At 48.0% G+C, this 25,596-nt stretch overlaps 11 protein-coding genes across 11 annotated transcripts; 5 read left to right on the top strand and 6 right to left on the bottom strand.

Annotated features, from left to right (window-relative positions):
• Nucleotides 1-2,689: 2,689 nt before the first annotated feature.
• On the bottom strand, nt 2,690-5,233 carry EDB82DRAFT_515478 (BPG-independent protein). The gene is made up of 4 exons (XM_025738526.2): nt 4,850-5,233; nt 4,277-4,629; nt 3,828-4,209; nt 2,690-3,776 (listed from the first exon to the last, which is right to left on the bottom strand). Exons 1-4 carry the CDS (start codon nt 4,878-4,880, stop codon nt 2,965-2,967), a joined length of 1,578 nt encoding a protein of 525 aa, XP_025593278.1. The 5' UTR covers nt 4,881-5,233; the 3' UTR covers nt 2,690-2,964.
• Nucleotides 5,234-5,249: 16 nt separating this feature from the next.
• EDB82DRAFT_515482 (RNA polymerase II transcription mediator complex subunit 9-domain-containing protein) lies at nt 5,250-6,106 on the top strand. Its single transcript, XM_025738527.2, has one exon. The coding sequence runs from the start codon at nt 5,561-5,563 to the stop codon at nt 6,011-6,013; it is 453 nt and encodes a 150-aa protein (XP_025593279.1). The 5' UTR covers nt 5,250-5,560; the 3' UTR covers nt 6,014-6,106.
• Nucleotides 6,107-6,216: 110 nt separating this feature from the next.
• On the bottom strand, nt 6,217-7,563 carry EDB82DRAFT_530005 (tubulin binding cofactor C-domain-containing protein; the record flags this gene model as incomplete). The annotated part of the gene is made up of 4 exons (XM_025738528.1): nt 6,217-6,420; nt 6,472-7,152; nt 7,212-7,372; nt 7,434-7,563. The coding sequence occupies 4 exons, from the start codon at nt 7,561-7,563 to the stop codon at nt 6,217-6,219; spliced, it is 1,176 nt and encodes a 391-aa protein (XP_025593280.1).
• Nucleotides 7,564-9,188: 1,625 nt separating this feature from the next.
• EDB82DRAFT_530006 (N-acetylglucosaminyl transferase component-domain-containing protein) lies at nt 9,189-13,037 on the bottom strand (the record flags this gene model as incomplete). The annotated part of the gene is made up of 12 exons (XM_065609214.1): nt 9,189-9,497; nt 9,552-9,967; nt 10,037-10,111; nt 10,167-11,292; nt 11,344-11,471; nt 11,522-11,576; nt 11,633-11,725; nt 11,810-12,126; nt 12,642-12,732; nt 12,785-12,858; nt 12,911-12,948; nt 12,997-13,037. 12 exons carry the CDS (start codon nt 13,035-13,037, stop codon nt 9,189-9,191), a joined length of 2,763 nt encoding a protein of 920 aa, XP_065463430.1.
• Nucleotides 13,038-13,548: 511 nt separating this feature from the next.
• EDB82DRAFT_530007 (uncharacterized protein) lies at nt 13,549-14,840 on the top strand (the record flags this gene model as incomplete). Its single annotated transcript, XM_025738532.1, has 2 exons — nt 13,549-13,740; nt 13,800-14,840. The coding sequence occupies 2 exons, from the start codon at nt 13,549-13,551 to the stop codon at nt 14,838-14,840; spliced, it is 1,233 nt and encodes a 410-aa protein (XP_025593283.1).
• A 107-nt stretch (nt 14,841-14,947) lies between these two features.
• Nucleotides 14,948-16,326, bottom strand: EDB82DRAFT_326495 (galactose mutarotase-like domain-containing protein). Its single transcript, XM_025738534.2, has one exon. It carries the CDS (start codon nt 16,075-16,077, stop codon nt 15,055-15,057), a length of 1,023 nt encoding a protein of 340 aa, XP_025593285.1. The 5' UTR covers nt 16,078-16,326; the 3' UTR covers nt 14,948-15,054.
• Nucleotides 16,327-16,936: 610 nt separating this feature from the next.
• Nucleotides 16,937-19,578, bottom strand: EDB82DRAFT_515491 (ferric reductase like transmembrane component-domain-containing protein). Its single transcript, XM_025738536.2, has one exon. The coding sequence runs from the start codon at nt 19,109-19,111 to the stop codon at nt 17,129-17,131; it is 1,983 nt and encodes a 660-aa protein (XP_025593287.1). The 5' UTR covers nt 19,112-19,578; the 3' UTR covers nt 16,937-17,128.
• A 498-nt stretch (nt 19,579-20,076) lies between these two features.
• On the top strand, nt 20,077-20,680 carry EDB82DRAFT_530010 (Ctr copper transporter family-domain-containing protein; the record flags this gene model as incomplete). The annotated part of the gene is made up of 2 exons (XM_025738537.1): nt 20,077-20,124; nt 20,180-20,680. 2 exons carry the CDS (start codon nt 20,077-20,079, stop codon nt 20,678-20,680), a joined length of 549 nt encoding a protein of 182 aa, XP_025593288.1.
• Nucleotides 20,681-22,007: 1,327 nt separating this feature from the next.
• On the top strand, nt 22,008-22,532 carry EDB82DRAFT_530011 (uncharacterized protein; the record flags this gene model as incomplete). Its single annotated transcript, XM_025738538.1, has 1 exon — nt 22,008-22,532. The coding sequence occupies one exon, from the start codon at nt 22,008-22,010 to the stop codon at nt 22,530-22,532; it is 525 nt and encodes a 174-aa protein (XP_025593289.1).
• An 888-nt stretch (nt 22,533-23,420) lies between these two features.
• Nucleotides 23,421-24,819, top strand: EDB82DRAFT_327092 (uncharacterized protein). The gene has a single exon (XM_025738539.2). It carries the CDS (start codon nt 23,527-23,529, stop codon nt 24,445-24,447), a length of 921 nt encoding a protein of 306 aa, XP_025593290.2. The 5' UTR covers nt 23,421-23,526; the 3' UTR covers nt 24,448-24,819.
• EDB82DRAFT_327095 (uncharacterized protein) lies at nt 24,659-25,576 on the bottom strand. The gene is made up of 2 exons (XM_025738540.2): nt 25,165-25,576; nt 24,659-25,109 (listed from the first exon to the last, which is right to left on the bottom strand). The coding sequence occupies exons 1-2, from the start codon at nt 25,433-25,435 to the stop codon at nt 24,871-24,873; spliced, it is 510 nt and encodes a 169-aa protein (XP_025593291.1). The 5' UTR covers nt 25,436-25,576; the 3' UTR covers nt 24,659-24,870.
• Nucleotides 25,577-25,596: the final 20 nt, after the last annotated feature.

Genomic DNA, 25,596 nt, shown 5'->3' on the forward strand with positions numbered 1-25,596 from the left:
CGGATTCAGCGAACGAAATCACTCTGATTGGATAGATTGACGCTCCCTTTTTTTTCGATCTCGAAGAAGCGCAGCGTTAGCTTAAATCGAAATTTGCGGGACGACCCTTCGTGCAGCAGTGGTTAGGGAATAGTGGTGGCATGCTTGAACGAAGACGGCTAAGGTCTGTCGACAGCACGCAGTCGACCAATCCAATTATTTGCTTGGGAAACACGACGGCTTAGACGTCTTAGCTTGGAAGGGTGATGCTTGCATTCACGTCGATCAGAGTTCCTGAAACAGACTCATGATACTCCATCCCGGGAGTTTGGCTCGTTCTTGCTTAGAAGTACGATTACCCGATGATGGGAATTTGCAACAATATCCGTGTTGATCACCCGTTGACCATCGATATCGCGCTTGGCCACCCTCTTGATCCAAAGCCGGTCAACATTCGGCTATGGTAGATTCGTTTCAGGCCATCGTCAGATGTCAGGTACACAGACATTTCACGAGTGGTGGCCGATTACACACGTTCAACAGGATCGTGGGTTGTGCCTTGATACGTTTTGGTGTTGCGTTTTTCAGAGAGTTTAAGATCTTGTCTTTCAAACCTGCCCATGCCAATCTCAACTCTGCGCAACTACAAGCAATGCTCGTGCTTCGATATCCAACTATCGTGAAATCTCGTTGACCTTTCGGGGCGGTCCCCATGAGGCTAGGGATGCTCTTTATGATGCACATGCTATCATTAAAGTATTTGCAACGGATAGCTGAGCTTCCGTGTTAGTCGTCTCCATCAGGCCCCCCGTGTGTATGAGCTGTCTTTACCGTGTGCAGAGGTATGATGAGACGCTAATGAAGATACATGTAAAAAAGCACCGGGTCACCGTCATACCTTTTGCAATTTATTACTTGTACGTTCTATCGAGCTTTCTTCTGTGCCACTAAAAACTGGAGTTTACACGAAGCACAGTTACCGCATTTGGTGTATGACTATCCTACCACGCGATCTAGTTATTGAAAGTCCACATGCTCGATTGAGGGTCTCGATTATGAGATTATCCCTTATTCCCGCCCGATCTTGGGGACGTTGCCTCTCCCCCACGATCGGTCACCAAAATACATACCCACATAAATTCATCTTGTCATCGCCTCGGTACGGTACAGACAGCATATTCGTACATAACACGCATTGTCTTTCTCCGGAACACACTCTGGGCCCCTCCCCCTGCCCTTCTGACTACTAACTCCTGCTCCTCCTATTCAAAGGACCCTTGGATAGCGGAGCGGGACCTCCGGCGTCCTTCAAGACAAGGGTTCTGGAGATGCTCCGTCCCCTGACAGGCTTGGTTTGAAGCCATGGTCAGCCCCTTGGCGATCATTCAGCGTTCGCATTGGGTGAGCTAAACTTAGCGAGGAGAAGATGTGGCTCGTCAGGTTGTACAGATCTGAAGAATCGTGTGGGGGCTTCTGATCGTCTGAGATGCGGGAGCTGATCTCTGATCTGAAGGTTGGGATGTCGGTGCTGTCTCCGAGACTCATCATTGGTCGTATGTGTTCTGGACTCTCTCACGTACATACATACATAGTAGTTCGAGATCGCACTTGAGTTTTCTCGCCGAACTAGCTTATTAGCTTCTTCACCTCGCCGTTGGGCCAAGCAGAACCAACACTATGGGTATGTAATCTCTAATCTTTCTTTCCGGGTTCGCTAATAGCTACCCACTTGTCACTTCTGCCTGGTCTTTTACGACATGAGGCAGGAGCAGATTTGTCCCTGTTTGTCATGTCTTAGATTATAAAGCCAGCTTAGCATGTGTGTTTGTTACGCATGAAAAGCCCTGGTCTAGATGCCCAGAAGGGCAGCATAATAAGGTGGAATAGACATTCTAAATCGTTTCACAGCATGCATGGAGGTAATTTGTCTTAGTGCCCTTCTCATTCGCTGGTTGTGTTTCTGACATGGGCATGGCGAGCCTTTTCTTTTTCTTTTTGGTGCATCTCTCTGTCTTGGACCCTAACAAGTTTACAAGATAATTAGCGGTTCAAAGAGGAAAGGGGAAAACACTGCTTTATTGGAGCACTGTTCCTTGCACCTTGATTGACTCGGTTCCTAGTAGCAACAACAGAGATTTCATAATCTACTACTAAGTCTTATAAGTGGCAAAAGTGGCAACAAGTCGAGTCAAAATTTGACGAGTCTGAGTAATGTGTATTTTGTGTATAATCAGCATTGAGTCAGAGTAGCAAGTAAATTCTGCACCAATTCTGTTTGCGGCTGGATGAATTACGATATGTTCATAATAAACGGGCAGAGCGATAAGCTGGTTCTTATCAGCATAGTAAACCTGGCAATATAACGTACCCAAGCATGTCTAGTGTGGGAAGATTGGTATCGAGAATGCATTATGAAACATTACAGACAGCCATGGCTTATGGTTTGGGTTCAGTCTAATGCCCTCACGCTTATTATTTTAACGGTTGGCCACTCAGGCCACCCTATACTTCAGCGTCAAAAGCACGATGAGAGTAATAATTGCGGATGAGTGTGGTTAATGAGCCAGAAGTAAGCTATAACAATAGTTTCAAAATAACTTTTTAGCAAAATCAATATCTAACGGGTTATTAGTGTTGCCTAGATACTCATGTTATGCAAATGTTATCACTGCATTCAGCCAAGTATTCACACCACACGTTAATCGTTATCCCAAATCAATATCTTTTTGAGAAATAATGTTATAATTCTCTATTCTTAGTAATTTTACTCCTTTAAAAACTCTCGACTCTAGGTCTATTCAGCCGAGGGTAGCTTCCAACCCTCATCAACTCCAAAGCCATGCAGTCGACTAGCACGTATCAAGAACTAACAGCCCACACCCACGCCCATCGCCCAGCCATCAACAAGTCGCTAATACTACTACATCATCCCTTGGGATCATTTTATTTTTAAGGTATGTTTGCTCATCATCATCATCATCTTAATTAAGCCTTCTCGAGAAGGGACTTTCCGGTCATCTCCTCAGGCTGAGGCAGGCCCATGGCGGCGAGGACGGTAGGGGCAACGTCGCCAAGGACACCCTCGGTGGTCTTCTTGAGGCTCCAACCCTCGGGGTAGTTGGCCATGAGAAGGGGCACCTTGTTTGTGGTGTGGCTGGTCTTGGGCTTGCCATCAGGGAACTTCATCTCTTCAGCGTTACCGTGGTCAGCAGTGATGAAGAGAACGTAGCCCGCCTTCTTGCATCCCTCAAGAATCTTGCCAATAGCCTTATCAGTGGCCTCACAGCCGACGACAGCGGCGTCGTAGACACCAGTGTGACCGACCATGTCGGGAGGAGCAAAGTTGTTCATGACAAAGGGGAACTTCTGCTCGCCCAGACGCTTGACAACCTGGTCGGCGACGCCATCGGCAGACATCTCAGGGGCAAGATCGTAGGTAGCGACAGACTTGTTAGAGGGAACTAGATCTTGGGACTGATCGCGAGTCTCGAGAGGGAAGACCTTTTCAACACCACCGTTGAAGAAGAAGGTGACGTGAGCGTACTTCTCGGTCTCAGCAATGTGGACCTGCTCAACATTCTGCTTGCCCAGCCACTCGGCGAGGACGTTGCCCATGTGTTGGGGCTTGAAGGCAATCTCAAAAGGATAGTCGACCTTGTACTGTGTCATGGTGACAAGAGGCTTGATCTTGGGGTACTGGAAGTCAGGAAGAGGAGATCGGTCGACATCGCCAAGAAGCTGGGTGATCTGGCGGACACGGTCGGATCGGTAGTTGAAGAAGAAGACAGTATCGTCATCTATCAAAGTTAGACACAATATGTGAAACACAGAGTTTCAGTTAAGCTTACCCTTGATACGACGGTCATCACCGCCGACAATGATGGGAGTAAGGAACTCATCCCTGTCCAAGTCACCACCTCGCTCGTACCGAGCCTTGACAGTAGCGACGGGGTCTTCAGAGGCCTCGCCCTCGCCGAGGATAAGACCCTTGAGAGCGATCTCAAGACGATCCCAACGCTTATCGCGGTCCATGGCGAAGTATCGGCCGACGACGGTACCAATCTCACCAATACCAATATCCTTGATAGTGTCGACGAGCTCCTGCATGTAACCAGCACCGGACTTGGGGTCGGTGTCACGACCATCACCGAAGAAGTGGATGATAACCTTGGGCACACCGTACTCCTTAGCAGCCTTGAGGAGGGCGTAGAGGTGAGTTTGCTTGGCGTGCTGTTTCATCGTAAGTAACTGGTGAACACTCGGAAGAACGAAAGGATCTGCTCATGATCTGACTTACCACGCCACCGTGAGAGATGAGACCGCAGAGGTGCAGTCGGCCGTTCCCAGCAGCAGCACTCTGGAAGGTCTTCTTGATGACATCGTTTTGGGCCAGCTCGCCGTTCTTGATGGTCTGGTCGATTCGAACAACGTCTTGCCAGACAACACGACCAGCGCCAATGTTCAAATGTCCAACCTCAGAGTTACCCATGAGGCCCTCGGGAAGGCCTACCGCCAGCGATGAGGCCTCGAGCTCAGTGTAACCCTTGGAGTCCTTGTAGAGAGCGTCCATAACAGGGGTCTTGGCGTTGGTGATGGCATCGCCGTTCTTGGGGCTGTCGGTGGAGGGAATGCCCCAACCGTCAATGACGACTGTAAGAAGGTAATATGATTAGCTAGGTCTAGATATAGAAGAATAAAGCACGAGACAAGAATCCAATCTAGCCTCCACTTGTCATATCCGTCAATTCATGAACCACTGGAGGAGTAGTTGTTGAGCGTCTCGCAGAAGGACGAGGCATTGCAAGCTATCACGATGGCGGGGCATGGAATTGTTTGACGTTGATGGAGGGGGCGGGGCATGACGACGTACTGAGGCAGGCTTTTTGGTCGGTCTTGGACATGATGGCTATTTGTTGTTTCCTTTTTTCTTGTACTGAAGCAATGAAAGAACAAAACCAAAGCAGGAGAAGAGAAGAAATAGGTCGAGGTATATAGAAGAGAGGTCTTGAGTTGAGATAAGGATAAGGATAAGACAGGACGGAGAGTAATTCGGGCCCTTGTCTTGGATTGAGTAAAATAATGATGCGTGATTTGATGGGGACTGTCGATTTTGCAGGGAAACACGTTAGTTGTGGTGGGGGTTTATGTCATGCCATTTAGTGACATGAGCCATACTGACACTGTGTAAGTACGCCTAAAAGATCGCAGATGTACTGTACAATGATGAGCACACACTGTAGTCTTTCACCTTTCCTCCCTCTCTTTCGGACCGTCCACTCAACAACAAAACGGCTCATCGGCCCAATCGATGTCTACTATTTGCCCACCACCACCATCTGCAGCGCGATAAACGTGGAATATCCATTTTAAGGGACTTGGATTTTATGCAAGGCTGAAAGGTTCCACTCGGCCTATTTCCCCGAGCTGCGCAACAGAGTTGAGAGCTCGCCTCGAATCAAAATCAAATCATTGTACTACGCCGCATCCACATCGATCTCGTCCGATTACCTCTCTCTTTCTTCACCCTTTTCTAGTCGAGCGGTCAAACTGGAACCGAGTCGTATCATAAAATCGACAGACCATGTCTCCGTCATCCACATCAGCATCAGCATCGGCGTCGGCACCTGGCCCACACCCACTGGCTCTGCCGCCTACTCTCTCTCCCGATACTCTCGACGCCCTATCCGAGCTCTCCCTCGTGCTCGCACGCGTCCGCGCCGGCATTCAATCATCAGCTGGGATTACCACCGAACCTGCGCCTGGAACCACGGGAAACAACGCGCCTGGACCTACACTGTCTTTCAAGGATGTGCCAGGAGCAACTGACGGGCTAAAGCATAAGCTGCAACGAGCTCGTGCACAAGTTCGCGAATTGCCCGATATGGACCGGTCCATCGCTGAACAGAACGACGAGATTCGCGAGCTTGAGACACGCATTGAAAACCAGCGTGCTCTTCTTCAACGATTGAGAGATGAAGCTACGGGACGAGATCGGAAGGACGACATCAGCGCTGGTGACAAAATGGAGTCATGATACACGAATAGTGTCGAATTATTATGGGTCGGTCATCCATGGCATTTAACGTCAATGCCTTGGCTTATCAGCACGGTGTTCTGGAGTCTCAAGGTTAAATAAATCACATCTATCATGCTATTATATTATGATCCTCTTGTTATCCATCGTATATTGGTATGGTACAAAGCGTACTCAAGCTCAAGAATCTATCATCATTACTGCTACTTTCGGGGAATATTGAGCTTCTTCAAAGCTTCTTCCACACTGACGCCAGGCTGGCCGGGCACAACGCTTCTCCAAAGATCATCGCCGAGTCTCTCGTTTTCTGACAGAGTGGTCCAATTGGGACTGTGACCGGCCTTGAGCCACTTGAAGTCGTCTACCTGGTCCCACTGATTCTCATCTAGCTCTTCTGTTTCGGTCCTCTGTTTTTGGTTAGCTGGAAACACATTAGATGAGTTGCGAACAAGTCTTACGTATGGTGTAGGTAGCGGTGCGAATCGCATGCCAGAGCAATCCTCAATGATGGGATGGCTTCCGCAATGCAAGTAGATATCAACATTGCTGCACTCGTGAATTCGAACCTGTCTGGCCACAACCACTATAATACTATCGGACACTCCTGTGATGTGGACCGCGCCGTTAACACGACCCCCAACGATGAGGCTCTTGGACACGTTCTTGATAGCGAGACCAGGAAATGCTGATCCCTCAGTTGTTGGGATGGACATGTCGATAATACAGCCTTCGAGATCAGTAAGACTACCAGAAGAGGTTGCGCGTGACGCTGATGATGGCAGGATTATGTGCAAGTTTGAGTGGTTCGAGATGCCAATGTTCTTTGCTGCCGAGAAGCTGGGTTTTCGAATTGACGAGGGGCTCGGTCTTTTCATCTCCTCGTTGTAGTTCTTGTATGCCTCTTTGGACGGTAGTTCGCTGAGTGTATCCTCCTTGTTTGTAGGCAGAGAATTGGCTATGCCAGTGATAATAGCTGCGTCGTGCTTGGCCCGAGAATGGCTTCCAGGGTTAAGACGAGGATCGTTCTCGGGAGCACCCATATCAACATGATTAGTCTTTGCGCGGCGGAATTGAAATTTCGACTTGGGCGCAATCCTAGTTATAGTCTCGTTCAACTTGTCTTGTAGAGTTTTGATAGTCTACGCAGCATATAGATGTCAGTCAAAAAGGCTTTGGTGGATGAAACCAGCGGTCTGACCTCTGAGTATTGTTTTCGATCATAGGAAGGAGTATAATCTGCAGCATCCGCCACCTCGTTCTGTAGCTTTGCGATGCTAGCCAAGATGTGATCAATGGCCTCCTGGCGCTCACCGCCAACACTGGCAATAGACGGTAACCCATCGATGAGGTCTTGAAGAACTGCATAGCATAGAAGTTAGGCATATGAGATAACATGTCAATCGCTAGATTCAATTCTTACCCGTTACACTTTTCAAGAAGTGATGGTAGAATCGCTGTTTGGGATCCATGATAGCGGGCTGAAGAATGACCTGATGGGTGGCAGCCCAAGGGTCGTGGGTGTGAGTTGCAGTTTGAACCTGTGTTTCCATTGCGGATCAAGTTAGTATAAGTCACTTGTTTACTAAATTTCCCACTTTTCAAAGCTTGTCTGAGAAAGGCATAGAAGTGGTTTGATAGGGATAAGGGAACATTGCGGTGGTTATATACTAGCAATGATGTACTTGAGCAGGATCATAGAAGGGAAACACTAAACCGAGAATGTCCTCTCCAAAACTGAAGATGTATACACATGGGGGAGAGTGTCAATCACTTACCAGGAAGTGAAATAAGCCGCAGCAGGTGATGCAGCGATGCGCCTCTAGCTTCTCCTACCCCGGGATAATGTGGTGCTACCCCTCGTTTCCGCACGACTTTGATGGTGCTTCTTCAGCTTGCAGGGTCACAATCATGAATCGTAGTCGGTCCAGTAGCCGGCGGTGACGTCAATGCCACCTGATGAGACAGACGAGGATGGGAAGATGCTGTTAAAGGTGGTGGTAGTGAGACAGGTGGAGTGTGTGAGAATGTATGCGGAATGATTAGGTGGGTTCGGTTAAGACGCTGGCGGGTGTCACAGAGCGTTGGATAAAGAAGAAGGTGTAGAGCGTGGCACCACCTTTGATAAAATATATGAGATGTCTTTCTGAGTTTCCTTGAGTTGGAAGCTGTAGTGGAGAGAAGCTGGAAAGGGTTCTGGACCCTTGGCTAGGAGGTAGACCAGGTACCCAAAGTTTGTGGGGTCATGAGATGCCTAATGGATAAGAGAACTGGATAGCACCTGAACCTTGAGGATGTTATTATCACGACAAATGCTGGAAGTGGGCCGATCATCAAAGTCTAGAAGCCCACGATCAAGAATTCGGAGGAGGACCCTTGGATACCTCACTGACAAGGTTTTGCGCAAGGCCTTGTCAGTTTGTCACTGGCACTGAAACGACACGCTTGTCGTCATTGCTAGTTTTCGGATATCCTTCTGGACTGCCGGACCCCGCTGAAGGAAAAAAACAAGCTTGACATTTTTCAAGGGTCCGTTACTATAGACTTTCCGTACTTGTCTCAGTTGGTTTAACGCCATGCAGCGTGGGGAACGTTGCTGTGCCGCTAAGTTAGCAGTGATGGTGGTGTCTCGATGTACAGCACACAATGTTACACGATTGGGTAGTCACAACGAGTCTGGAGAGACAACTAGTGTTGATTTCGCTGGCTCTTCATGATAGTCAGTAGAATAACCAAAATTCATGCTTTCCATATACGTGGTTCACCGATAGGGGTACCACGCAGGAGGCCTCGAGGCTGGAAGGATAGAAAGGGTTCGAGATGTTCATCTTGGCAAGGATAAGTCAGCAAGGGCCGCTGATCCGGGGATGTGGGGTGCATCCTGTTTTTACGATGATGAAGTGAAACTATTGTAGCCGAGTTATATAATGGTGCCTTGATCTTGGTGTGGCTGCCACCTTTACAACGATCGTCAAACCATTGCCATGTATGCACTGCACTTCTTGATACGAGTCAGCACGCTGACGTTGATTACACTCAGTCACGATCGATTCAACAAACGACAAGGGTGACTAGCAACTGTCACTGACGAGCATAATCACTCTCCAGGTGCAATAATCCCAACAATATCACCACTCATTACTTTTCATTTACATCAAACACTTTGTATGTCTATAATTTATCTAGCCCGTCCATTATTTGCTGACGTTCTTCTCCCCCCATTAGGCAACGGTGGTATATAAGGCAATGGCATTCGCTTGGTTGGTTTTGCCTTCGTATTCAATGCCCTCCACATCTCCCAGATATTTGCCCGGCGAGCCGGCAACATGCTGTATTGTAGACTATACAAATTCTTTCGGTTGATAGGTGGCACAAACTTGCCTGTGAGGAGACAGAAGAAGACTTTGGGCGAGAGGTAATGTTTTCGGATGCGGTTTGCCATCTGGAAGTATTGGTTGAACATGATTCGGAATGTCAAGGGAATTGACTAATGACCAAGTTAGTGTTGCTGCCGTGTAATTTCAGGAGTAGATTTGCCAACCTTGAGGTAGATGACCGACGTAGGGGGCGGCCCCTCAGTGTTACTTATGCCATCACGTCTATAGTCGTGGGTATCTCGAAGCTCAAATCGGATACCACCAGGAAGTCGCCTCGGGTCTTTGATTCTCAACATGAGTGCGAATAATGGAAAGTGATTTAGACATGAGAGGAGAGTATCAAATCCGGCCTTAAGAGAGATGATAGCCATCCTCGCAATGGCAAAATTGAGATAGAAGACGGCAACCGTCGGCAGAAGGAAGAAGAGTAGTGTGAACAGAATGGTGCCAACAAGGAGTTGATCCAGGTCATAATCGCAAGAATCGATACGGTTGCGAAGAACGTTGTGCTTCTTACCGCGGAAGAGATGAAAGAGGGACTGGAGAATTGTGAGCTGCCAGTGATATATCCTCCCAGATGCTAGATAGAACGAGTAAATGTGAATGGTTAGAGTCGAAAGCATGTCAGAAAACATGGCAATTGGCATACTAGCGCCAGCGAACGATGAAAATCCTATAAACCACACCATCTGGGGCAATGCTGGAGTCAGAGTCTCGATGCAGCCTGGAAATTGTTAGCAGACTGCAACCAATCGTTGTTTCGTGAATAAAATACTTACTGGACCAGTAATCAATGACCCAGAGGAACAAATCTCCCAAGAAAGCTGCCAACTCGCCGTTAAGCTTGAGACCAGCAGGCCAGCCCATCAACCATGAAATGCTGCTTTGAAGTGCGTCAACTGTATAAGTACGCAGCAGATCACCAATCTGTGCGGCAACCCAATCTGCGTTCTCGATGATATATGAGCCAAGAGCAATGCCTATGATGACATCATTGGCGACGAGCCACAAACTGTTGTAAAAGCGGATGTAGTCCGGATGGCTTGTCGTAACACTGGCCCAATTGTTCTTTCGTTGCCGCAAGGTCATGTACTGCATCGGCCAGTAGCAAAACTGTTGGAGTCGTATCTCAACTTGCTGTGCTGTGGCCGATATGTCCTTCAGAGCCGCGGCGCCGGGTTTAACCCTGAACTCGAGTAGCAAGAGCAACATCTCTGCCATTATGCGATGGCCCATGAGAACCAGTACAAAGGTCTTGCGTATCGTGGGGAACAGATACAGCGTGAACCATGTCCAAAGTTGCAGAATAACATAATTTCTCATCGTCGAGGCTGTCTCGACCACTCTCTCAGACACACTAAGGCTGCGTCGCGGTCTTGACCCCAATCGTCCCACATTCTTTTGCAATGTCTTCTCCAGTTCCCAGGACCAATTTATCTGGTTGATGATTTTGGGCAGCGCTCTGTCGCGCGCAGAGGGGACTCGCTTGAAAATGGTATGCTGCTTGAGCTTTTCAACTAGTTTGCGTCTCTCTTCCTTCACTTGACGCTCTCGTGTCTCCTGCTCTCCTTCTGAAGCTACTGTGTCGCCCAACAGAGAACCATCATGGCCCAGCGCGAGGGCAATGGGATTCAGTGATACGTATTGCATTCCCTGAGGCTGAGGACGATCGTAGAAGATGAGCTGTACGCTGATGGCCTTGGCGCATGTGATTTTTGGTTCTCGGGGGTCCGAGTTCGTTGTTGCGCAAAACCAGGAAGGGTCTGCTGCTTCCATATCGGCAGCATTTGAAAGCCCAAGGACATGCATTGAGCTGTGACCGCACATTTCGGTGATTTGGCTATTTGGGTGAAGCTCGCTGCGGAAGAAGGTACCGGCTTTGAGATGGAATTCGGTATTCCGTGCCTGTTAGCGTCAGTATTGTGTTCGTGGTGACTCGCAATGCGCCAAACTAACATCAACATCTTCGAGGATGGCGACAACAAATACGTCGAGTACGGAATTGCGCCATCCCACCACAACCCCGGGGCGATCAGACCTGCGAATGTCCGTCGGCCAGAACACTCTCATCAAGCCATCATGTTCTATCATGACAAGCAACTATTTCGACCGGAGCGATGTAATTAAAAAGAACCACGCCTTCTAAGTTGCTCCCGCGCCGAGACACCGGCTCCTATTCGTCGTGGATGCTGGAGCCATCTTGTTAGCCATTGTCAGCGGCGTCGGATGTTGCAATCGAGCGTACCAGATTCGTTTCTTTTCTGGCTAGTAAGACGGTCGGTGCGCAAATGGCGAGGAAGAGGACAGAGAGTGCAGCAAATGCTTTTGTTGCGCGCGTCTACAGGGAAGTTGGCAGTTAGTTTTATGCACTGCACTGCCCAGTTTGCGACTGGAACGAGGGGCTTTGTCCGGTTTTACTTACGACGACACCGTTTTCCCAGGCGAAAATAGCAAGTTCATAGAGACGAGTAACCAGATCCCAACGGGCAGTGATGTAGCCAGCGACGAAGATGCCGAGGGTCAGAATAGAAAAGGGGTGCATAGAAGCGCTATTCCTCGTGGCAGTACATGCCGTCCTCTGGTTGAAAGCTTGGAGGATATAAGGTCTATGCCAAGCTGCGGTAGTGGGTTTGCTGGCGGGATGAAGCGAAGGACAGACAGACAGATGCTTGCTTGTTTGCTTGACCGCGGGTTGACCGTGAGGGTAATCGAATAAGTCGACAATGTTCAGTATAATTGCTGGGAATTATTCGGTGACTTGAATGAGTGAACAGAAGCTACAGTCAAGTTCTAGAAGGGAATTGGAATTGGAATTGCCAGCTCAATGTTAAGAAATTGAGTTGATTGGTTCCCCCCTGCGTGTCGTTCGTTCCCTTAGCTGGAGAGCAACATCAAACTTGAGCTAACAGTGGACCACCTGGTTGTTTCAAGATCACGTGTAAGCGGTCTGATTCCGCAGTTTGAAAGGTTATGATGACGAAGACCAGAAAGTAACATGATGAGTGAGAATGACATATTGAATGCGATGAGGAATTGTACAAGTAAAAAGAAGATAAATATGTTGATCAATGCACCGAGTGGTAAGAATCTATAAAGATCAAATCTGAGATTCTTGTTCATCCAAGGATGCTTCGGCAAAAGGCTCCAACCTCTCTGTCTGCAGTCACCGGAACGCCATGCTCGCCAGCATATGATGCATATTATTCTATACATGTTAGTTAGCCAAAATGCAATTAGTATCAGAAACAACCTACTTTTCACCCCGAGATGTTTCAAATCGTTCTCTTTATTCTCCTCACGAGCCTCTTGCACCAGTTTATCCACACCTCTATCCTTCAGTGCAACCTGTGGCCATCATCAGCAAATCAACTCTCGAGTTTGGCCGATATCGACATACCTTGAGACATGTTTGATATTCTTTAAACATGTCTGCACACTCCTTATTGTCCTTTTCTTGTCCTCGAAGATATTCTGAATCTTATTTAGTCTTGTGTCGCCACTGACAGGGCTTAGAAGAACATACTCTCACTGTACCATTTCAAGAAGCACGTATCATAACGCCTAAGCACATTAGTTGATCGAGCCTTGAACTGGTAGAAACAAACATACTCCTTGACTTCGTTGCATTCTGGAGCTAGTGAAGCTGACATGTCGAGTTGATCGATAGTAGTAAATGATGTAAAGTATTGGTTGAATTGAGTATGCAAGTTCTGGTCTAAGAAAGATGCCAAGTTTAATAGCCGTACTCCACTAATGTATAAGAGTTGCCTACTAACCTAAGAACTCAGTGCCAGTCACCTGAACGGCAGAAACTCGTTATAGCCTAGTCACTTCTTCAGGCTGGGAAATCTATAAGATATAATACAAGAGACAAGCTTATTATTGAGTCTCAATATTCACAATAATTGACAACTTAAACCCCGGAAAGAACGGATTGTCGCAACAGGATCAAGCTATAATTGGTTAAAGCTCCTCCCCGCTACGGGAATCTCCACAAAATTGTCCAAGCTGTTCGTCGCGTTCTGAACGCGACTCAAACTGAACACACTCAAACTTCTCTCTGTAAAGTGCAACAACATTTCGATTCCCTTTTTTCTTCTCCTTCTTTACCGAATCCGAGACTAAAAGTGTATTTGTTGAAAAGATTGCGATATTTCGAGAATGGCGCCGTCAAATGACGAGATCGAGCAAGCCCTGCTTGATGCCACTTATCAAGTCTATCAATCTGACCCAGACGACACTACCGTCAACAAAGTTCGCAAACAAACCGAAGAGAATCTCAGCCTCGAGGATGGCTTCCTATCGAGTGACGACTGGAAGAAGAAGAGCAAGGAGCTCATCAAACAGAGAGTCGTAAGTTTCACTTGCAGCCAGCGATTTTATTTTATTTCATAAACTTACACTGCTCTCAGGAAAAACTCATGGATGGGTGGAAACCAGAGGAAAAGTATGAGGCTGGATCAGATGGAGAAGATGAGGTTAGCACTGGCATGAAGCGCTCTTCTCCAGAGGCCGAGTCCCCGCAACCAAAGCCTAAGCGTCAGAAGCGCGCACCCAAAGCAAAGCCTACGCCTAAACCAAAACCAAAATCAAGCAAGGCTGCCAAGAAGGAAGAATCTGATCCAGAGTCTGAGCTTGGTGAATCGAGCGAGCTTAGTGAGTTGAGTGATCTGAGTGAAGAGGAGAAACCCCAGAAGAAGCGAAAACAAGCGGCGCCGAAGAAAGCGCCACCAAAACCCAAGTCCAAGAAGGCCGCTGTTTCAGAAGATGAGGATGAAGATGTCGCCATGGACCTTGATGCTGGAACTCTAGAAAAGGGCCAAGAGACTAAGAACGGCGGAGAAGAAAAGACACCCGCAGAAGAAACAGAGAACAAACCGATTGTTGACGAGGAAGAGGAGTATTCGGATGTGATCGATGAGCCTCCAAAGCCCAAGCGGAAGAAGAAGGAAAAGAAGGAAGGCGCAAGCAAGCCAGCAAAGGCGCCCAAGGCCGCCGTGAAAAAGAGTTCTACGTCAGACGACCCGAACACTGAAGAAATCAAGAAGCTACAAGGCCATCTTGTCAAGTGCGGTGTTCGAAAGCTCTGGCACAACGAGCTAAAACAGTATGGCGACGATGCCAAGGCCAAGATTCGCCATCTCAAAAAGATGCTCGCCGACATAGGAATGGACGGCCGCTTTTCAGAATCCAAAGCCCGCGAGATCAAGGAACGGCGCGAACTCCTCGCTGAAGTCGAGTCTGCGCAAGAAATGAGCTCTTTGTGGGGTGTTGAGGGACGCGGCCGTGCAAGTCGAAGCAAGAGCAAGAAGATCATTGAAAGCGATGCCAGTGACGCTGAGAATAATGACGGCAACGACGATGATGACGACGAGGATAACTCATATGCCGCGAGACGTAAGAGAGTGAGGGCGGATTTGGCATTCTTGGGAGATGACGATGAATCTGATTGAGGTTCGTGTATGAATGGCCCCCTATTAATCTTACGTCCACAGGTAAGCAGGCTACAACTTAGGACAACGGGATGCATCATGAGTAATTTTGTACAACACAGTATCAGCAGAGCAGTAATGATTTAACTTTGATTTCCGATTGTCTCAAATAGCAGGGCGTTAATAAGTAGCCTCTATCCAATTGATATTCTTTTCCACAGATGAATTGCCCAACTTAGTCGGACCACACCTTGTAAACGGTTCTAGCACCGTATGTCTCGCCCTTCTTGAGCAGGACCTGGTTCTTCCACTCAGGCACGTTGGCCGCGTTGACATAACGAGCAGGCTCACAGCAGAAACCAGCTCGGGCCTTGCGAGCTGGCAGACCGTTGACGGCGGGCACGTTAATACCGGCTCCAGTGTAGATCTGGAAAGTTGGCTCGGTGCTGTAGACTTCAAGGTTGATGCCGGAGCCAGAGTGGTGAGCCTTGACGTTGAGGTTTAGGGACCGGCTGCGGGTGTCGAGAGGCACAGATGAAGGATCTGTGTTGAGGACGAAACAGTGATCAATGTTGGGCTCTTGAGGCCCCAGAGTGAAAGTCTTGTTAGCGGTGACGCCAGGGAAAGACTCGATTTTGCCGGTGGGGATGAGGTCGTCGCCAACAGCGAGGTAGCTGGCGGTAGGGAGAGTCATCTCTGTGTCGGCGATGGTCTCCTTTCCACTAGGGTTGAAGTAAGAGTGGTTGGTCATGTTGATGACTGTCTCATCAGCGCCACCAACGAGCTTGGCCTCGTACTCCATTGCGAGAACAGTGACATCCTTGCCGTCGACCTTTTGTGTGCCCGTTGTGTAAGTGACAGTGACCTCTACGGTGCCGGGGTATCCCTCATCGCCATCCTCGCTAGTAAGCGTAAAAGCAACGCTCTCTCCGCCCTCCAGACCCTCAACACCAGGAACCTCACGGGTGCCAACGGGCTTGGGGCCGTCCCAGACGCGAGTGCTCCAGCCAACTCTGCCGCCGTGGAGATGGTTCTTTCCATCGTTGGCGGCAAGAATGACTTCCTTGCCATTGAGGCTGTCAATTCGAGCGTCCTTGATACGGTTGGCAACGCGGCCAACGGTCACGCCAAAGTAGGGAGAGTTATGCTTCTCATAGTCTTCTTGGGCGGGGAAGCCTTGAACGATGTTGACGCCGTTGACGACAAGAGATTGAATAATGGCGCCGAGGGGCAGGAAAGTGATTGAAGAGTCAGCCATGATGATCGTTGTCACTTTTCTGGGTCAAGTTGAGAATATAGATCTGAATGGGAGTGGAGTGGGTTATTGAGTGGTTTATATAGACAGTTGGTTGTTGAACAGAGCCAATGATGATGAGAATGAACAGGTAACTCAAAAGACAGAATCGAGGTGTGATCTGAGATGTAGCCAGTTTTATATAGGTACGTATCTGTTTGTATCTACTGTGCTGTGCTGTGTTATGCTGTATAACTCACCTAGCTAAGTATGGGATTTGGGATAAATGGGAGAGTTTGGGGGCCCATCATGATACTCCATCCCACGACTTCAGGCTAAACTGCAAATGGGGTCATGAGGCACTAGGTGCTTATTTCTATTCTATGTCGATAGGTCAATTAACTATGAGCTGTTTTTCTCTTTCTTCCTTTGAAACTTGTTGTCACGGGGGGTATTCGGCCCAGCTCGACCGAAGTGAGTGTTTGAGTGCGGGGTGTTTGTGTCATGGGTGCTGGACTTTGCTCCATCAAGATCCCATAATGAGTGGTGTGGCTATGCAGCGAATTGTTAGTCCCGGGCTTGTGGTAGTATCATGCTAGTGGTTTTAGTTATTGTTCCATATGAGGCTCAAAATAGACTATATAAGCCAACGCTTTGTTTTAGGTTGCTCTTTGATTCATATACTTACGTATTGTTATCATAGTTGAATACAGACAAACACGTTTGGCCTTTAACGACATCTACTAAGTCATGGCCGCCGTCATTATGGAGTTGGACCCATGGGTTGGTTCCACAACTGGCAGTGCATGTATGCCGGTAGCTACCTATGTAAGCAAACATCAAAAGTCAGAATCACAATAATAGGCCAATCTTGGATAGAATAGGCGAATAGTCAAATGTCAATAATGTACGTGTTGGTACCATCTTATATATATACGTGAGAAATGTACCCAAACTATACTATCAACTTTTTGTAGCTCTGAAAATGCTATCAAAAATCAAAATCGCAACAGTGGTATCTTAATGTAGTAATAAACAGAAATTCAAAATCGTTTCCCCTTCATGAGCCAGCATTTTACCATTCCAGGCGGTCGTCGCAGACCAGCTTGACATCAAATCGTTCGTTGCCCTTCCAGACCTGTCCAGCAGAGTTGCAACCGGCCACAATCGTGCGCAGGTCGCTGATCATGCCTCCGGGGCCGCTAGCAAAGACTGTCGTGGGACCGGTGATGGTGTTACCCACAAAGTCGTTGATAAGATTAGGAAGGTTGGGGTGACGGTCCTCGTCCTCAATACCTTGTCCAATCTTACGGACGGGGACATCAGTGCCGCAACCACAGCTCTCATCAATCACGTCGGATGACGAGGACGAAGATGAGGCAACTGGTCTGGAAGTATCCTTGGCTTCCTTCTCGTCTTCGACCCGGACCTTTGAGCTGGTCCTGCTGCTGACGTCTCGTGTAGCGAAGACTCGGATCTTGAGGTTGAGGGCCTTTCGGGCTTGTTGCAAAAGATCCATCTCTTGCTGAACCCACTCGGCGTCGGTGGCGTGGCGGATGGCCCAGATGAGTTCAATCTTGCGGTCTCGGGAGATAGGTGATCGGGCGAGCTCGAGGAGGACAGGGAGTACATAGGCAATACCAGTGCCACCAGCAACACAGACAATGTTGGTGTCGGGTGTAACGTGGTCCATAGTGGTCTCACCATAGGCGCCAGTGAGGATGATAGAGGTGGTGGCCGTCTCAGAGGCCTGGAACTTCTTGGCGGCCAGCGCAGCCATCTTCTTGGTTTCACCTCCTCTGGCGCGCATGATGTACGAGTGCTTCACGACGCCGTTCTCGACGTGGGGAGCATTGATGGGTGTGAAAGGGTGAGACTGCCAGATGCTGCTTTCGGTGAAGCAGAGGTAATAGTGCTGGCCAATCTTCCAAGGGTCCTGGTCGTTCTGGAGATCAAATCGCAGAATATCTCCGTGCTCCTCATCAGGGAACCTAGTGATCGTGGCTTGAGCGGCCCGGAAACCCATGTTGCCAGAGGGAAGGTGGTGGTAGTGGAGGTAGGCGGTTCGAAGGAATCGGAATCCACGGTCAATGAACCAAAGGAGGAGAGATGGCAGCAAAAAGCACTTGAGCAGTTCCCAGTGCGCCCAGCAGGCACCTATGTAGACCATGGCGAGCACATAGTGAGACTTGCGGAAGAACTCGTAGCCCGTCAGGCGAATTCCCCAGGGTGTGCTACCAACAAGCAGAAGGAGGAGCAAAATCATTGCCACGATACCCCATATCACGTATAACTGGGCAACCCACGCAGCGGCAACGTCAGGCTGAGGCTGATACAAGCGGATCTCGACAATAGACCAAGCAATGGTGTGGAGGGCACTCTGGATGAAAATAATGTAGCCCAACCAGCGGTGCATAAACATGAAGCTCTGGTAGGGAACACCGGTGATGAGAGAAAGAATAGACTCTCGGCTAGCTAGCAGGACAGATAGAGGAGTCAATGCATAAGCCAAAATGCCAACTCTGTTGGACCAAGGACCGAGAGAAGTGCGAGTATTATACACCCCAGGCATGTCCTTGACAGGAGTGATCCAAGTATGATAAGTCATGCCGACGAAGCTCCAAATAGTGAGGTAAATGATGAGAGCTGTAAGTACAACAACTTGGAAGCGAGTGGTTCGGCCAAAGATGACGCGGCAAGCGTCTGGGAGAAGGTATCGTCGAGTGAAGGAGGCGATGCTGCGACGGACCTTGGTGAGACCAGCTTTAGGACTCGCACCAGAAGCAATAGCGGGAGCTGAAGGTATGCCGATGAAACGAAGAAGTGCCCAGATGAAGACGATCCCGAGAATAGTAGCCCAGAGGATTGCGCTGTAGAGCATACCGTAGTCATGGGCGCTGTAGACGAGGTCAAGATACTCGCAAGAGCCCTTGTCGTTTGTGCAGGGAAGTGCACGATTGGCATATCCCCAGTGAGGAACAAGCGTTTGAGCTTCGCTCATGTTTTGGATGTGGCGAGCATCCAGCTCATTCAGAGCCGCTATTGCGGTGGTTGTCATGGTTGTGGTAGTTGAGCTCCTTACTGGTCCATAAGACAAGACAATATATTAGAGTAAAGGATGACCAGCAACCAACGAAAGATGGAGAGAGAGAGGAGTGATGGATGTCAAGTAAAACATCAAGCCAGAGGATGTGATAGCATTAGATAAATAGGAACCGCACCACCTTGCCGAGACCAGATAATTACCCAAGACTAACAAGGTAAAGAAGGAAAAGACTCCACCGTCCGTTAGTTGACCTAGTTGAGCATGTTTGAGGTGTTGGAAATATTGTGGACGGAATAGTTAAAGGGAACCCTTTCGGAGGGTCTTGGCCCGGAAACCAACCCATATCGAGTAAATGTTTCCTGATTACTTGCTCAATTAAAGGATTGGTCGAAAGTAGCAGAAGCAGAAGTGGTAGGGAAAAAGAAGAACCCTGAAGGTCTGATGAAGCAATTGAGGCGAAAGATTTAGAGTTGAGCAGGAATGAGCATGTTTTACCGGGATTAACAATTCAAGATCCACTAAGGACTCTAAAAGACTCCAAAAAAAGACTCCACAATGCCGCATTTCGAGACTCATCACTATCAATTCGAGCTGATTATCAACTCCCATATCTGGCCATTAAAACTATATTCGGGTCTAGCCATGACATGGAATAATATCCCCTCATTAATAACCTCCTCTTCCCGCGGCAACAGCCTCGTACATCAACCTCGTTCCTACCGTTGATATAGCTTCTCAATTCTCCGGCTTCCAATTCGATTCTCCTCTTTTCGCCCCCTCTCAAGACCAAGACTCTTGGAACCAGCTCAATCATTCTCGGTGGACCACCTCAACTCCTGGCTTATTTACTTTACTTATTATCCCGAGGACAACCACTCATTCTCTGACTCAAATCTCCATATTCCGCTCCAATTCTTTCCTGATCTGCCATTGCCAATACTTCAAGTCAGACATATTCATCAGCTGAATCACCAAATATGGACCACGGAGCTATGGGCGGCGACGGCGCGGCCTGCAAGGTCGAGGTAATGAAGCACTCAACCGGATCCCACCAATTGATATCCATCTAACAAGTCTCAGATGCTGTGGAATTGGAACACGATTGACGCGTGCTTCCTTGCATCATCTTGGCAGATTAAGAACCAAGGCATGATGGCCGCTACTTGCATCGGCGTTATCCTTTTGGTAATTCTCGTCGAGTTCTTCCGTCGTCTAGGAAAGGAATATGATGCTCTCCTTCAGCGCGGCTTCCAGCGCCAAGCTACGACTCACAGCGTTGCTCTCGCCGCCGCCGGATGCACGGGAGCAGTTGTGCCCACGCGACAGACTCTGACCTACCGAGCATCACCTCTCCAGCAGTTTATCCGCGCCTTTATCCACGCTGCTACGTTCGCAGGAGCTTACATTGTGATGCTCTTGGCCATGTACTTTAATGGCTATGTGATTATCAGCATCTTTATCGGTGCCGGCTTGGGCAAGTTCTTTTGCGACTGGCTCGTCGTGAGGATCGATTTGGAGGGTTTGGATGGCCCAGAAGACAAGTCAAAGGGAATCGAAGAGGCCACGGTGTGCTGTGGTTAGACATAAATATGGGTGGATGGATTATTTGATTGAACAGTTGAGATACACATGTCTTTTGCATCATAAGTTGTTATTTAGCGATACCCAGCAGAAGCACTTTAGAGTTGAATACTTATATTTAGGAATGATGATTACGAGACGTTCATTTAAAGTTGGTGGAAATGCACTACTAATAAGCATATATGGTATAATAGCTCTTGCCCGCATGCTGTGCTTCAGCTTTCAACTTTTCAGCCTCTTTATCAACTGATAAACCCTGCAGACCTTTAGGTAGGGCGACTAAACCTTGTTCTCGTCATACAGCCACAGTATAAGAGATATGCAAGTCAAGCAATCATGGCCATCGAAATGATGCAAGTTAGGCATGGCACATGAGATTGCAATGCTCCTGTAATGTTTCACAAAACTCGTGACATGTTTCATGATAAGTAGTTAATATAAACATTTCGGATCATATTCATTAACCCTGTTCCGCCTAAAGACAGAACAACCCGATAATTGTTGAAACGGGAGATTTGATTAGTCCTTGAACCGTTAGCCTCTGATATATCGTTCACCTACAAGATTATTATGTCACATGTGGGCCGGAACCAAGCTCAACGAGAACACAAATGTTAAGAACAACGTTGTCTAACTAGAACAGGATAGCCAATCGTTGACGATTCAAATCTAACTTGACACTGAAGCTGAGGACAAGGATGACGATCTGGTCTCGGCCAGCACCTGTTTAGTGTTGTACATAGGTAGTATGGAGTAGTATTAGACTAGCGGGGTTAGTAGTTAAAACAAACTCGAAATAACTTGCTCATATATCTCTCACATTACAGAGTCCAGAATCTAGCTCAAGCACTCGTTTCTCAAGATTGTAAATGGTGTTTATATTTCTTCAACAACTTTCCACCGTCAGGAGAAAATAGGTTGAAATTGCCAAGGGGCTGTCTTAGAAGGCCCGTGTCGGATCTGTAATTCGATAGCGGATCGAATGTTGACGACAAAAAGTCAGAGCGGCCTGGGACGAGAATGGTGGCTTCTTGCGCTCTGGTAGAATCACATTAATAAATACGTGCTCAATCCAGCTCCAGCCAACTTATGACCTGGGGTGATTTACAATAAACAGCCCCAGTCGCCGTCAGATTGACCACGCCATAGATCATCAATACACCATTAGTTGCTTACTACAAAGACCGTGTGTAGTAATAGTTATCATTCACAACGATATTTGAAGTTGTAACTATCCTCTTGATTTTTGCTTGTCTTTTCCCATCCTTCAGCGAATACCATTCCAGAATCAGTGTTCTGAACTGCCTATACTCAGCAAGCCTCCATCATGTCTTCATACTCTTCCAGTATACCAAGTTCCTTCTCAGCATCACCAACTTCAAGTTTCGCATCGCTCTCCTTCAGCAGCCAGTCCTCTTCCTCGTCAAGAGAAGGCGGAACCGTCGACGATGAAATCCGCATGATCAAAACATGGTTCTCGGTGCTAACCGACGCCGAGAGAGCATCTGCACTCGACTCCATCGCCGAACTACCAAGCCTGCGAGAAATCGAGCCCTTGATCCAAGCACTTAAGGACCGCAAGAAAGAACTGTGGAAGCAGCAACAAGAGCTCATTATTCAACCACCAGTGAAGCCCAAGTGGATCATGCCGGCGTTTCCACACAACTCCCAAGACCCTCGATGGGCAGCTAAATGGCTTCGAGCTCTGAGGCTGCATAAATATGAGCAGTGTTTGGTAGGGCTATCTCCAGCTCAGGTATCACGTCTGGAGGACGAGGGCTTGCAGAAGCTCGGTATTGACACTGTTGGTGCAAGGACCAAAATGCTTCGAGTGAGTACCCCCAGAATGTGAAGTGATGTTGCTCTAAGCCAACTAACATTGCGCGGGCAATTCAAACCAGATGAAATACCCAGTGTTCTATTTGTTTTCACTAGTACATAACCAAACGACCAACTGGCTTGGTCATGACGACAACCTTTTTATTACAACCGCCCAAGAGGCGGACATTTATTGTTGGATATTTTGGCTTAAATTAGGACTCGGTAAGGGGCAAAAGCGTTATCATCGACAATATCATAATGTTAAAGCTAGCATGTAAAGGCGAGGTTGAAGTATTCGATACCAGTTAGTGGCCTGAGATCTAGCATTAGTGGTATTTGCGTAGGTGGTTTGACTACTGGGAATTAGTGGCGTTAGGTGCCTTAGTAGGTATGAATTTGGGGGATGAAGAACATTGCACAAGCTGGCGCAAAGAGGATATCCTTCACATATTTGCCGACTGAATACCAAGGTAGATACTTATACACTATTGAGATGTGGAAATGTATATTTTATTGCTTTTTGTTAACTGCTGGTATGCTGTTGATGTCCAAAACAGTGATTAACTAGCGGTAGATCTACGATCCAATGCTCATCTAGTAGTAAATCCAACGTGACCTCAACATCTTGATGCAACGCTGAATTTACATGTGAATCACGAGGCCATTACTTACAATCGTAGTCACGCAGCAATCAGCAATCCTACCGTGATACACCTACTAATATTAGTACCTACAAGAATTCGGCCCTCAAGAGCTGTACTTGAATTATATCTCCTTTACGCTTCCCTTTTTTATCTACCCTGCAGTACCTAATTTGGTACTTACCCAAGTTAGAGTTACCAGATGAAAGCAAGTGGTGCTGCGCAACGCAACCGCGACCGGTAAGACCAAAAGCCAATAGACTCAACTTAACGCAGTACTGTACAGCCCAGTCCCATCAACTCAGCGGACCCATCCAAGGTATCTCACTCACCCGTTCATATCTACATCAATCAACTGAGGCTCGTCAACACAAACAATGAACAATGGCAACCGCGTCACCGCAAACAACTAATATGGCAAAACGCAAGCGAGGAGAAGAGTCTTGGGCATCATATACACAATTCACTTTCCAGCTTGATCCCCTATCATTTGCCTTTCCCTCCGTTTCTACTACTGCGCAGACTGAGGATGGTAGCAATAGCCCGCGGTCATGGGTCACCCACAAGTTCCGTGGGCTCGCACTGGAAAGTGGGGGCGGGGCAGCCGTCAGCAGTGAAGACACCGATAATCTCATGGAAGAGTCGATGAGGAAGCGCCAGAAGCCCGATGAGATCATGAGAGAGGCTGATATTGATGCACGCCCGACCGTGCAAGAAGTTATCGACCTCGATGGAAACTCTGTGTTGCCTTCCGACGTACCTCTGCCGAGTATAGAAAGCTGTGTTCATGTACAAGCACGGCAACCACAGCAGCAATACCTACAAAAGCAAACAGCCGGCAGCCTGCAACATGCATATCCGTCTATAAACAGGCTACCCGAATCCAAGTCAAGAATCAAGAAGAGAACAGCATCACCACCACTACGCATTAAGCGACCATCAAGACGCCCCCTTGACGACTCTGATGAAGACGAGGTCCAAATTGTCGACCCCGTCAGGGCTGCACTGACGTGGCACGAAGACGAAATCACCATCTACGACCCTGAAGACGAGGACGATGATGGTGTTGGAATCAACGGAATCGGCTTCAAACCTACCCCGGCTCTTGCACAAGCTCGTGCCAAGAAGCGGAAGCAGCAAATGGCTGAATATCGTACACGAGAAGAGAGTGATGCACGAGCTCAACGCAGCCAACGCAGAGGGTGCGGCTCAGGAGTCAAGCTTAAGTCGGAGAATCAGTCACCACCGAGAAAGGTCAGATTTACAGACACGGATGCTTCCAACATTGCCATCACTACAGGATAACGACATCATTTGGGTGCGTATTTGGGCTTGGTAGCATGGATTGGTCGGATGCTAGGGGCGGTTATAGACATTTTTTTTTTTACGGCTACGAGGCGTTTGCAATTTTATCTGATGGGAGGTGGTATCTCTATGGTCAACACACACTTTTAAACCTTTCTTGATGGTTTAGCATTGGGCGAAGCCTAACAATTGCTGGAGAACACATCAAAAGCCCTCACCAGGCCCCCTTTATACCTTACTCTTCGAGAGATCATATGGTTGGTGCAATTTGGAAGTAAACTCATCCAAGAAGCTCTGTACTTTCTCCTTTCGTCGGGGAGAATTTCATTTTTACCCTTTTTATTTTACCTACGTTCCGTAGCTATACCCAATGCACAAGAATACTCTTACACACAAATAGTACATGACAGCTTAGCTTGATGGTCACCAGATCTTGTACCATGGCTTCTCTGTCGCCTTCTTTTCAGCCTCCAACTTATTGTGCTGTCGTCTCGCCTCCTGTATCTTCCTTGCCTGCTCCTTCCTGTTCTCTGATACCACTTCGATATGTCGTTTCATCTGGCGACGTTCCTCGCGGCGCAGGTATTGACACCATTCGTACGATGCCATGCTCCCGAGCACAAAGACTCCGACAGCCCAGTTTGCAGCACTACCAGCGTTTCCTACACTTGTTTTAGACCATGTTCGTTGCTACAAGTTCTTTTGTAACCAACTGACCTTTAACAACGAACCTCAATCCTCCAATGCCAGCACCAGATGCAATTCCCGTGATGAAGCCTTGGCGAGCGCATGGGGTATTCGCAATATTGGCAAAGTCATCCTTTTTGATCATAGACACGGCCTCAGAGATAGTCGGTCGAGTATTCGTCGATGTCGCACCATTTTCGCCGTTGGTCGCGGCAGCTCCATTCTGCTCAATGGGTTTTGACCAGACATGCAGAGTCTTGTCGCCGGGCTGGGGTTGCCCTTCCTGTGGATTTGAAGCCATTCCGGGCTATATTTGCGACTCAATTGGTGACATCAAGGTTGACAATACCTTGCTAAAGTCGACTTTCTTCAACAAGCACGTGCGATTGATTGGATGGACCGATGACGCTCGACAAGCAAGGCTTGATCAGACTGATTGGTCTGTGCACGAGTCGTTGCTCT

The sequence above is a fragment of the Fusarium venenatum genome, assembly GCF_020744135.1.
Source record: "Fusarium venenatum strain MPI-CAGE-CH-0201 chromosome Unknown EDB82scaffold_4, whole genome shotgun sequence".
Lineage (NCBI taxonomy): Eukaryota > Fungi > Ascomycota > Sordariomycetes > Hypocreales > Nectriaceae > Fusarium > Fusarium venenatum.